Consider the following 12,001-nt stretch of genomic DNA (forward strand, 5'->3'; position numbering starts at 1 on the left):
TCATTGGCCGACGCCTCGCGCGAGCCCTCCTGCCATTGGCGGGGGCGCGGGGCGCACGGGCTCGGCACGCTCCTCGGCGGCGGTTCCGTCGCGGTACGGGGGCGGGGCTCGCCGAGACGCCCAATGGGAGCGCCGCGGGGGCGGGGCGCGAGCTCTGGCCTCGGCCGGGGGTGGCCGCGGCGGTAAACAGGCGTGCGGGCCCGGGTGGCGGGCACGGGACGTAACGCGGGCGCTGGGGCTGTCAGGTGAGTGCTGGCTAGGGCGGCGGAACGTGGGGACAGGCCAAGCCAACCCAGGCTGGGCTGGGCCGGGCCGGGCGCGCAGGCCGGTACGGGGAGCGGCCACGGCGGCGGAGGGGAAAGGGTTGCGGATTACCCGGTAGTGCGGCAGGGTGTGCTGGAGCGGCGCGGCGCGGCGCGAGAGATGGGCGCTGACGGTACCGCCGCGGGGAGGGATACCCGTGCCCCGAGTCGAGGGGCTCTGGCCGCCGTCCGACCTCTCGGCCTGGGGTCACTCCACCGGGGTGCCGTTCCCCAGTGAGGGGACGTGTATGGGGTCCGGCGGGAAATGGCGGCTGCGTGCCAGTGGCAGCCCGAGCCCTGCGGGGCTGGAGCTGGCCTGAAGCCTGTCGGTGCTGCGACCTTCTCTATGCCCTTGCCGGACTGTGGCGGGGGGAGGCCGCGCCGCCGGGAGCCGTCGCCGCGGGCGGTGAGCTGCGGGGACACGCCGTCGAGTCTCGTCGTGCGGGGTCGGGATCCGGTTAGCGGCGCCCTTGGCTGCCCTGGCAGCTGAGCGAGCGGTACCAGGCTCTTGTCGCAGTGCCCGCGTTGCCCAACGCGGCTCGCGTCCGATCCAGGCCTTGTGCAAGGGCCGGGGACTCTGAGCTTGGCAGCCCCTTCCTTTTGAGAGCGGATGGTGTCCCTCGACTTGCCTGGGCAGGCACGTGGAGTGTTCTGGAAACGTGTTGCTGGTGGGATGGATGTTCACTTAAACTTGCTTCTGGCAAAGGGTGGAATCTGGCCACTGTGGGCATCACGGAGGAAAACGTGGAGTCTTGTGCTATCCTGGCCTGCGGGTGCTGGCTTTCCAGGCTGGTTTAGAACCGCACTTCTCTCTGTTGCTAGGACCAGTTTGTGCATCTGGGTGAAGGTGGATGTAGAAGAAAATTGTTTCCAGTTTTGAGCTTGCTTGTGGCTGAAATGAGAGGGAAAGAAACTGAGACCCCTGGCTTTAGTAAAGCACCCGAGGAAACCAGACTTTTAGAGTCTTTGTAACAAAATATTCTGGAGTTAAGGGAGATGTACATAGTTTTCCATAGACACATAATAAACTACTTACAAATAACTAAAGGTATAAAACTTGGGCTTGTATAATATTGCTTTCATAGTTATGAAACATCCTAATTTCTGCAGGACTGGATTTTACATAACAACACCATTTCTGCTACTGCAACACACGTATCTTCTACCTAGCAGGAATGTTGGTGGAGATCTTCTCCTCTGCGTCCCCATCATACAGTGAAAATCCAAACTTTGTGGTCAGGGTTATGAAAAATTAAGAAGTTAGAAAGCGGTGCTTGCTAAAAATGCAGCAGACTTTTATAAACTTGGTGTTTAAGCCCAGAAAAATAGAAGATGAAATAAAAGATTCTTCTTTCAATATCCAAAACTATTGTTTTTCTAAAAGGATTTAACCTAAAATCTTCTGAATGTCTATTTCCTGAGTGGCTTGTCTTTAAATTAGATTGTTTCATCAAATTGGGGTGTATTCTTGGAACACATGCAAAATTATTCTTAGCACCCGATATAGAAGGATACTGGCCAAAGTATCTTCAGTAGCTTAGTAAAAGACTTCTGAAGGGATTCAGAAATTGCAGCAAGTTAAGGGCTGAAAGCAGATCGGCGTTTGCACACATTATCAGTGGTCTTATGTTTCTCTACTGTCTAATAAGAACTTGTCTCTCATATGTCACAGAAGGAATAGTTCAGCAGCAGTTCAGGTGATTCCAAATCTGCATGCTCTTAGACCAGGAGACTTATTTAATTTTTTTTCTTGGCTGCCAGCTAACTGACCTTGCTAACCTTGAATGAGACACACTTAGAATAAATAGCTGTATGCTGTCCAGTCTTAGTCTAGAGAAGAGGGGGGATTGGGGGAGGAGGAGGGAAATTGGTGACCTGCTGTGCTTTGACATTGTCTCCCTTTTTTAAAAAAATAAACCAGTGTGATAAGTAGAAGAAAAGGTCACAAGATGTGGAGAATTCCCTTATGTGTTTACTCTCCTTGATGTGTTGATCACCTTGTTTTATTGCTGTCAAGGAGAATTCTGTGCTATGCAATGCAGCTCTGGTTATTTCATTTGCAATATTTAGCCCAGGTTAATAATAGCTCGTATTGCATCCATGCAGCAAGAACAGAACTTTTTTTTTGGCTTCTAGTCTTCCAGTAGTCCTTTTACAGGCAAGTAGCAGTCTGTTGTTTCACACCCTGTTTGTTATTTTTCTAGACATCGAGAAGGACGAAGGACAGCAACTGAACTCCTACTTTTTAATTTCCCTCAGGTTAAATTGTTTGATTGGTTACAGAGGTGCTTTTTTTTTTTTTTTTTGTACTTAGGTTGGTTTGTTCTTCATCTGTGTGAGATGGTTTTTAACTGTTTTAACAAGGATGCTAGGGATGGCATGTGTTGTGTGGTCTTTTATTATGTGTGTCAGCCTGCTTGCTTCATCCAGCTGGCTTGCTAAAGGCATCTCAGGAGTTGGCTTGATACATGAATAAGCATTTATCTTATTTATTCCTTAAATCTATACTGCTGGGTGAACAGTCCACCTTAGGATGGAGATAGTGAGTCTGAAGCAGTTTTTAGGTATGCTGTCTCCTGTGTGTATGTAAGTCTCCCTGTTTTCTCCCTCTGAAACTGTTTAAGAAAGGAGTGTCAAAGAGGAGGCTTTTTGACACTCAACTGTGTATTCTGGAGCAGAGCATCTCTAAAAGATGACTAGAAGAGTAGATTTTCTCCATACTACTTCTACAAGACTGCCTAAAGCAGTGTCTGTTCTGTGAGTCCATAGTTTCCTTTAGTACCTGGAAAAGAAAATAAGTTATTTGCATATGGAGCCAAAGTGCAAGCTATTGGTAAAGCACAGTAACTTGACAGAGGGAGCTCAGCCAGCCTGCTTTCCAACCCAGCAGAGAGAGGTAATTTTATTGATATGTGCCTATGTTTAGATTCAAATATGCTCTGGGTTTTGGGTTTTTTTACATGCTTCTTGCTTTGTTCCCACTTCTTCATCCTCATCCCCAGCCCCATTACAGTAAATGGCAAAGTTAAACCTAAGCTGTGAGAAAGACCAAGAAATAAGATATGCAAGTTTTGCCCTTTCCTTGCACAATTGTGTTTCTGTGTCTTATTTTAATGTTTTTTGTTTTGTCGGTCAGTAGAGGTTTAGCGCTAAATGAAGTATCTTACATTCCCAGTTATTCAGTGTATTAAGTGTTCTCTGTGCTTCTGACAGCATAGAAAATAACATCCGTTATTCTGAAAAACAATCCATGGAGCTGATTTCTAAAAACTTTATGGTTTCATATATCTGCTTAAATAAGGCTACACACATATGTTGGGGGTTTTTCTTTTTCTTTCTTTCTAGGAACTGCAAAAGGCTATGCACTTTTCTTAAAGACTGTAGAGATTATGTCTGTAGAGACACTGCAAAAGAAGATATGCATATGATTTAGGTGGTCCTAGAGCTATTTTGTGTTGTCCAGATGATAGCTTCCACTTAAAACATTCTCTTACTGTGTTTGTTTTGCCCCTACAGTTTGCCTTAGTTTTGTGTGTAGATTAGATCTTAATGCAGCCCTTTCGTTGCTCTTCACATCTACTTTTTCACCAGTTGCACACTTTTATTTTGTTTATTTTTTTTCTGGATTTCCTGAGCAAATGTACTGTAAAAGGACTTGATGTATTCTCAAACGTCACATTTCTTCTGCTGCCTGAATTGTGCCACTTGGGAGTACCAAATCCTCGTCTTAGTTTAATATGGTCGAAGTGCTCATCAAGACAATAATCAGGACTAGGAAGGAGATGGAAGGGAGAATGACAGGGCAATAAGTTCTAAGTGGATTAAATGTTTCTTTTAGAGAACTCTTCTAAAATTTTTAAGTGTAGAATTTTATATTACATAGCAAAGCTTTGTGGACCATGGTCATTCAGAAGTTGCTCTGAGAGGTTTGGGATTTTCAGAGGCATCTGTATAAGTTGCTTAAAACTTTGTTTCTTCTAGTTTGGAAAAGTTATATGTTTGTTATATAGAACATGATTTATGAAATCTGAACAGAGAGCATAAATAGTGTAGATTACACATTCTGGATCAAGTATGAGAGCTTGCAGATTAGCTTTAGCAGTAAGTTATGAGAAATAGCTGTTATTTGCCCTCATGTCAAAAATACCCGTGTGTGGTAAGCAGGGACTGACACCACTTGTCTGGGGACTGTGGCAGATGGGACAGAGTGCAAGAGCTGTAGGTTCTGATAGGTGATCTTGAGCAGAGAGATCAATTTGTGTTGTCTTCAAGTAGTCTTTTGTCTGTGGTCCTCTTCTGTCATTCTACTTTTCCTCTTTTTACAGGGAGATCTTGGCATAGCCAGAAAAAAAAGAAAGCTCCTGTAGCTAGGACACGAGTATGTGAGGGGGCTATGAATAAACCAGGATGTGTTTAAAGTTACTAAATTTGAACATAACCCTAGGTGCAAGGGCAAGGTTAGATGTCATGGGATCTATATAGACATGTATGCCTGCAGGATCAATGGTGGGAGGCTGTGGTGTTTGACCTCTTGTTTGTGATGATAACAGAAAGGTTATACTCACCATGTGAGCAGAGGATGTGTGTATGCCACTTGGAGAGATACGCGTGAGGCACTTCTTACTGACTTTGTAATGTAATGACACAAGACATAGTGTGCATGGGTCCGTCCCAGTATACAAAAAGGATAATAAGCAAAGGAACATCTTAACACCTGAGGAAGACAGATGTACAATATACATTTAGTTACAGGGTGTGTTTAGTTTTCCAGAAGCTTTTAATTAGAAAGGTTCTGGCTAGAAACCTTTGCTGATGAGGCATTTAGCCTTTTAGATACGACTGTTAACAACATAACGTTAGGATGGTCAGCAGACTGGCTATAAATCCTTCTTTCTTTTTGTTCTGTATGGGTGGATATTTAAAAGAAGCTTAGACTTTGTGCTATAAGGATCAGAGTACTCTGGAGAGAGCTGTGATTCTGTTCCCAGTCCATCCCTGACATGCAGTGCAGTTTTGGGTAGATGACTACTTCTCTCCCATCTAGAGCAAAGAACCTTGGTATCAGTCCCCTTTCTTTAGCTTTTTGAAGTCTGAGTGAAGAATGATGTGTGTTTAGATGCAGGAGTAAGAGCTGCTGTTTTTCTCAAGAGTTTTGTCTTAAGCAATGCTGTATTTGAGTCTAAAGGAATTTGCCTTCATTTGTGAGCTGTAGCTTACCAGTTTCCAGTTCCTAAATTGGTCTCGCTCTGCTTTCAGAAAGTGAAAACTTCCAATAAAAACAATTACAACATACCAGCATGTGTCAGAAAAAAAGAAAATTAACAGCAAACTGATAATCTTCCTTGTTCACACTCTTCATTCCAATGTAGAGCATGAGGCCAGTGGGCGGCCCTGTGGATTACCTGTGCAGAGCTTAGGCTGCAGGGCTGTGCATCAGACAGGGACCGGCTGGTTTCCTGTGGCTCAGATAGAGGGCTGAACTTTAGTGGTCTCTTCTGCCTTAACTGGTGAAGTAGTGACTGTGGGGCATTGAGCTGCTCTGCAAACCTGGGGGAGATGTTTGTGATGTTTAGTTTTTGTTTGAAGTGCAGTGTTTGGATTTGATCAGTGCAGAGCTTTGGAGTAACCTTTTTTAAATAGCACCAATTAGAGTTGTTCCATATGGATGTGAGAGGGTTTGTCTTTCACAGTGATGCTGTATGCTAACCCAGACAGAGGGATAGTGGGGAGCTAGTGAACTGTGCTTTCCTGTAAGCTTAAGATAAAAGCAAATTAAGGTGTAAATTCAGTTTGTAGTACTTCTGTTTAAGTATATGCTTCAAATATGGCATCTTCATGAATCTCCTATTAATCTATGTTTTGTGGTCATGTGCTGTTTTAATTTTAATATTCTATTGTCCTTGTTGCTGGAGGAAAGATCCACATGCATAGGAAGTAACTTTAGTACAGAATTGAATTCATGGCTTTTGAGCCACATGGAGGATGAAGTGCAATGGCCTGTTCTAAGCACTACCCAATGCATAAACAGGAGAAAACTCTTGGGTTTTCCTTGTCCTCTTTTGTTTTTTCTCCTGTTCTTCTCAGTAACATAGATAATAGGAAGGTAGAGTGTTTGGTATAAATACAACCCTGGATTAGCCCAATGACCTAAATATTTGTTGCCCAAATAGTACATTTTAAAGGCCTAAAAATGAGGTAAGCGCAACATATTTTGTCCCCCAATGGCAAATAATTATTTCCCAGGAAAGAATTCACTCTTGGGAGGGAAAAACTGAGTGAGCGATAGCCTTAAAATCTCAGCAATTGAGTCAGATCTACTGAGTACTGGGAAACAACATGTGCCTGGACCAGAATTTATTAGTGTATTGTGGCAAGGCACATCGGCAGAGGAAGTGGCCTGTAATGAGGGAACGTACGCTCCTGCTACGATCTTAATTGTGAGTGAATTATTTCTAGATCCATGACCAGGGTAGAAAGAGACTGTTAATTCCAGACAAATGATCTGTGACTATGCTTTTGCATGTCTCCAGACGCTGTCCAGAAAGAAGTAAATAGAACTGTCGGTCCAGAGCATTCACTTTGCGCTGATGTATCTGTGCCTAAAATACAGCAAGCTGTGCTTACTTTTAAAGTGTCCAAGCATTCTTTTCACTCGTATGTTATGTGTCAAGCCATTTATGGGGAAACTTGTTCATACTGGGTTTTGAACTAGTTGTCACTCACCAAAAATGACTGCTAAGTCTTCTGAATTTTGGTGGACAGCCCACATTTATCAGTACATGTACTGCTATTAGAGAGTAAACAAGTTCTGCCTGCCCTACAAAGGTGTTTGTTTTAAATGGCCTTGGCAAACTGCACAGGAGTAGTTTTAAAGCAACTTTCAGAGACTTGAGTTCAGTTTAAGTAGATTTGAGTTACAGCCACAGAGCAGGGCTTGAATATGGGAGTCTTTAGTTCCATTTTGGGTCACATTTTTAAAGACATTTCTTTTGGAGCTACAGTGTGTGACACATGTAGGGAGGGAAGAGAATGAAGGATAAACCATGTAGGTTTTTTGTTTGATCTGACGGTGATGGCAACTTTCTCCTTTTAAAAATGCAATTTTTTCTGTACCCTGCATGGTTGAAGTTTAGGTCAGCTGCAACCTGAGGAGTCTGGACAACAAAAACATGTCTAGGCAAGGGCCTGGAAACCTGGTATCAAAGGGAACTGATGGGGAGGTGTGTGATGAAACTGAAAAAGGCCATGAGTGAAAGGATCACATAGAAGGTTGCCATGGCAACATACATAAGAAATGGAAACATCTCTAAAAGATCAGATACAGAAAAACTTAGTGAATAATACTTATTTTGAAGTTGTTCTACTGCCACAGAACAAATATGCTGGATAGCTGGTTGTCTATGTCTTGTTTGTGATGTGTGTTATTTTTGTTTTTTCACACTACTGCCACATTCAGTCTGATGGTATAGGTGTTTATAACACTGATTCCAGGGTTATAGTCCTTGTTTAGATAAAACCAAGATAACAGTGAATATGATAATGGATAATGAGATGTGGTAGAAGAAATAAAGACTGTTTGTTTCCTTTGGAAGTGTGACAGTTGAATATCTCCCTTACTACCTGTCTGGCCTAGTATTTTTCACTTTTGTCTTGTTTATTTGAAAGGTAAGTTGGAGATAAAGAAGGCAGCTAAACCTGTTACAGATCTAAGAGGAAGAAATATGGGCTACTGTAAAACTGCTGGGGGTTTTGTGAGGTATTTTTATGGTGGTGTATTTGGTTTTTTTTTTTAATTTGGTGATTTTTTACAAAAATTATTCTTTCTAGTTACTTAACAGTAGATGAGTGGCTTCCTTGGGTGGGTAGCAAACTGTTGATCATAGCAGTAATTCCCTTAGATTGAAAGAAACTGTGTTGTCATGCACAGAAAACTTCCAGAAATATACCAGAAACGTTTCTCAATGATTAGAATTCTCCTGGTGCTTAAACTTGGTCTATTTTATGTATGTATATATCTCTTTGTGTATATGTATATATACAAGCATTTGGGAAGAAAAGTCAGAAGCTGGTCTGTGTGTCTGTAGGAGTACATATTAGCATGTAGAAAAGAAGGTGAATGAATGGATGGATGTGATTTGAAAACAGTACACATATAAGAATTTATCTTTTGCATGTTGTGAGGCTTTGTGTTTCTTTTAGTGGCCTCTGATAACATTGAGTGTCTCCCTGTAATTGCTTAAACCTTCAGTCCAGTAGTCTGGTGTGTTGAAGGGAGTCAAGTGTGATATTATAAACTTTGTACAGTAGGACTAATTCTGTGTGAAACCGCTCCCTAAATCTGTTTTGCTAGAGCTTGCTTACACTGCTTCTCTATTGATTTAGGGACAGTGAATAAAACTTGCCATTGTGGGGGAAAAAAACCTAATCCCTTGCATGCTGTCTGTGCTGAACATTAACACAAGTGTGTTGTTGCAGATACCTACCAGCTTTCTTGGAAGTGCATGCTTCCTCTGTCTTCCAGTTTTTGAGTCTCTTGCCCTTGCTTGTGCTTATTGCTTTTTTGTTGAAGAAAAAAAGTAATTTTCCTAATACTTGGTGGATTTTTGTATGTAGACTTTTCACTTCTTGATTTTTTTCTTGTGTTTTCTTTCATGCTTTCCCTTTCTGGTTGTGGTAACCTTGTTAGTCTCTGCTTTCTGTGTTTTTCCTAGGATAATTAACCATGATGCCCTACTAAATGTAGGGTCTACAAAGCTAGATAGCCTGGCATTTTTTCCATTGGAGGAAAATGCTTCGAACGTCAGTTCAGTTCTCATTGAGCTTACTAGCTTCATATTGCTTGATGATGGTTACAGACATTACCTGGATGTTTTCTTGCTCCCAGTGACTACTGCCAGAGGATTAATCATTGCAGTATAGTTATTTTTGTTTCCTCTGCTTTTTCTCTACCATGCTTTCTTGGAGATGAGGACTTGGTCTACACAAAAATGAGGAACTGGAAAGAGCTGGCTTACAGACACTCTTTCTGTTAAAAAGCAGGGATATAGTCTCACTTCTGAAAATATATTCCTCCTTCACTTTGTTGGTGACTTCCTTTGGGCTTGACCTCTGAAGTCCTTATTGAGCTGTGCCTTGCCTTTGTCCTTGTACTGTAGTTTCCATTTTGGTCTGTGAGCTACCTGCAGAGAATCTGAAAGAACGTTGAAAATGGTTAAGTTAGTGGCCTGTAGGCTTGTATTCCTACACAGAAGCCTATGTTTTTGCAAGATGCTGTGTGGGACAAATATTTGGTCTGTTTTAATAGCCTATCCTTTGGCAGTGCTGCATTGGAGCATGTTGCTGATGCTCCTGAGCTAACAGACCACTTGCACGGTATCTAGGTACTTAAAATTGCTCTGCAAAGGAAAGTGGGGATATAGTATGGAAGTCAGAATGATATCTATAACAACATACTCAGTGCTGTCTTTATAGCCAAACCTGTAAGGGATAATTGTCCCTCTTTTCGTGTTATTTAGCACATTAGGTGCCCACTGTGCAGTGTATGTTTTCCATGTGTGTTTGTATTATCCGCCCTGAAATGGTATTGGAAGATTTCTTTTTTTAAAAAGCACACTTAGTGTATTGTAACTGTCACTTCAAGCTAAATCCTTTAGCTGATTTATGGGTGAAAGGAGATGATTTTACTATCATTGGTTAGCAAGAGTCCATGGTAAAAGTGGATGTTTTAATGTGTGTCCAAGTGTATACTGATCTATATTGCAATATCTTTTGTTGTCCTTCTTGAGAGAGAAGGAGTGAACTTCTGGAATTATAGCTTTCCTGTGCTTCTAACACTTGGGACTACAAAGCACTTATTTCTCTGTAGAGGTGATGTTTGAATGGTCTCATTTCAGCTAGAATAGTTTGGTGGTGTTTGTTGATTTCTTTGCCTGGCTCTGAATTGCAGGGACAGCCTGCAAATATTTTGAGTGAGATCCCTGTGGAAATTTCCAGTGTGAAGATGTGTGTGTGAGAAAACCACCTCCTGTTGACAGTATGTTTCCTTATCTGGCAACTTGCAAATCTAAAAGTGCATTATACAACATTAAAACCAGCCCAAGCGATTAAACTCTGGAGAGATTTAGGAGTAACACTTCTTTCAAGTCTGGAGCATAATTGATATGTCTTACAGAGATAACCACAGAATAATGACCTGAGTAGGTTTGATTTTTAATTTTTCCTGTCCTTCTTACAACAGTACTTAAAGCACATAAGGTATACTGCTTCCTGGGACACAGTGGTTGTTCCTGATTTGGGTCACTCATTAACAGTTGTTAAACAAATACTTGCATAATAGAGTGTTTCTGAAATTCAGCTCTAGTAATCCATGTGTCGCTCCTTTGACTGTAGCAAAATTGTGTACTTATCCAGCAATTCAGCTACAGAAGTCTGTACTTCCATGCGTGACTGATGTAGCAGACATGGTTGAGAGACAGACTTTGTATTTCACAAGAAGGTAACTGGATCCAGGTGCTTGTGATCTGCAGCATGGTGTAATGCCATGTGCAATGTTGACTCAGGATCACTTGTACCACTTCAGTATATTAGTGTTTATAATTGTAGCGCATATGGGAGTGTTGACAAGTTATCTTCTGAAAATGAATTGGTACCTACCTATGAAATAACTTAAATATGTCACCTTAGACTACTGCTTCATACCTATGGCAGCCAGAATGGGTTTTTTCCTCCAAGTCATTACAGAGGAAGCTGTATGGGTAAGGTTGAACCTTAGTCAACATCTTGTGCCATCTCTGTTGCCTGATATGGTCAGCTAACTAGCTGTCGTTGGCTGGCTCATGTGCTCTCTTAGCTGCAAGCAAGTTCCAGTGGTGGCTGGTTGCCAAAGTGGGAAGAGATTGTCTGGCTATGCCACTGGCTCTTAACTGACTTGAAACTGGTTGCAAAGTTGTTTCTTGGCCTCTCACTTGCTTCCCCCCCCACCCCTTTCTTTTTCATTTTTCAGCACTGAAAGACATCAGTCATGGCGGGTGATGCCATCATGGTCATGAAAGGCTTGACAAAGCTCAGCAAAGCAGTCATAGAAACACAAGCTGGACAGCTTCGGCAGGTGCTCCTTGGGGGCGATGCAGTTACCATTGCACGGACTCTCCAGGCTACCGCTGAAGAACGGTTCAGTTCTGCCTTGGGGAAAATACAGGTAAGCAAAGCTCTTTGTGCACAGCGTAGTCGGATGTTTTGCTTTTCCTCCAGGTACTTTTTGCATTTATTGTGGAAGTGGCTAGAGGCGTGCATCATGAACTAAAATGTATCTATCTCTAGAGTTCTGGGTCCATAATACAGATGTTGCAATGCTCTGGGAATTCTCCAGGATTTCTGTGGCGTGTGGTAGGTCCTTGGACAGGAATGGGAGGGGAATGTTACTGCAGAGGGTTTGTTTCCATTACTGAGTGTTTAAGACATGCTGAAAATCAAAAGTGCTCTGTTCACTCATCTTGTCAAAGATCAAGCTCTTGCTAAGAGTCGCCAGCAGCTTTCTTGCTTAAAGTCTCCTTGAAATTTCAGTCATTGATTACCTTTCCTTTGACTAAGTGAATGAGCTCTTTTAGAGTGAATTCGCTTTATCTCAGTGCTGCTTCCTTTCTTGGCAGAAATGATGCACGTGCTATTTTCCAGAATGGCTCAGGGTCAGATGTTTACAT

The 12,001-nt window shown here is 42.5% G+C and overlaps 2 protein-coding genes across 2 annotated transcripts in view; one reads left to right on the top strand and one right to left on the bottom strand.

The window, feature by feature from the left end:
- LOC133624862 (basic salivary proline-rich protein 3-like) lies at positions 1–1,139 on the bottom strand. Its single transcript, XM_061989639.1, has 3 exons — positions 1,109–1,139; positions 642–931; positions 1–504 (listed from the first exon to the last, which is right to left on the bottom strand). The coding sequence occupies exons 1-3, from the start codon at positions 1,137–1,139 to the stop codon at positions 1–3; spliced, it is 825 nt and encodes a 274-aa protein (XP_061845623.1).
- COQ8A (coenzyme Q8A) overlaps positions 167–12,001 on the top strand; it is a 43,383-nt gene continuing 31,548 nt past the window's right edge. The window contains exons 1-2 of the mRNA XM_061990170.1: positions 167–245; positions 11,305–11,499. Of these exons, the coding sequence (XP_061846154.1) occupies positions 11,323–11,499 (177 nt within the window). The 5' untranslated portion in view covers positions 167–245; positions 11,305–11,322. The remainder of the gene's footprint in view (positions 246–11,304; positions 11,500–12,001) is intronic.

Source organism: Colius striatus, chromosome 2, assembly GCF_028858725.1.
Source record: "Colius striatus isolate bColStr4 chromosome 2, bColStr4.1.hap1, whole genome shotgun sequence".
Lineage (NCBI taxonomy): Eukaryota > Metazoa > Chordata > Aves > Coliiformes > Coliidae > Colius > Colius striatus.

What these genes read in the sequence shown, in the direction of transcription:
- LOC133624862 (XM_061989639.1), bottom strand. Translation starts at nt 1,139, where the DNA reads ATGCACAAACTGGTCCTAGCAACAGAGAGAA. An exon ending in GGTCCTAGCAACAGAGAGAA is followed by an intron (nt 932 to 1,108) that starts GTGCGGTTCTAA and finishes GTGCCTGCCCAG; the next exon opens with GCAAGTCGAGGGACACCATC. An exon ending in CCGGCAAGGGCATAGAGAAG is followed by an intron (nt 505 to 641) that starts GTCGCAGCACCG and finishes GAGTGACCCCAG; the next exon opens with GCCGAGAGGTCGGACGGCGG.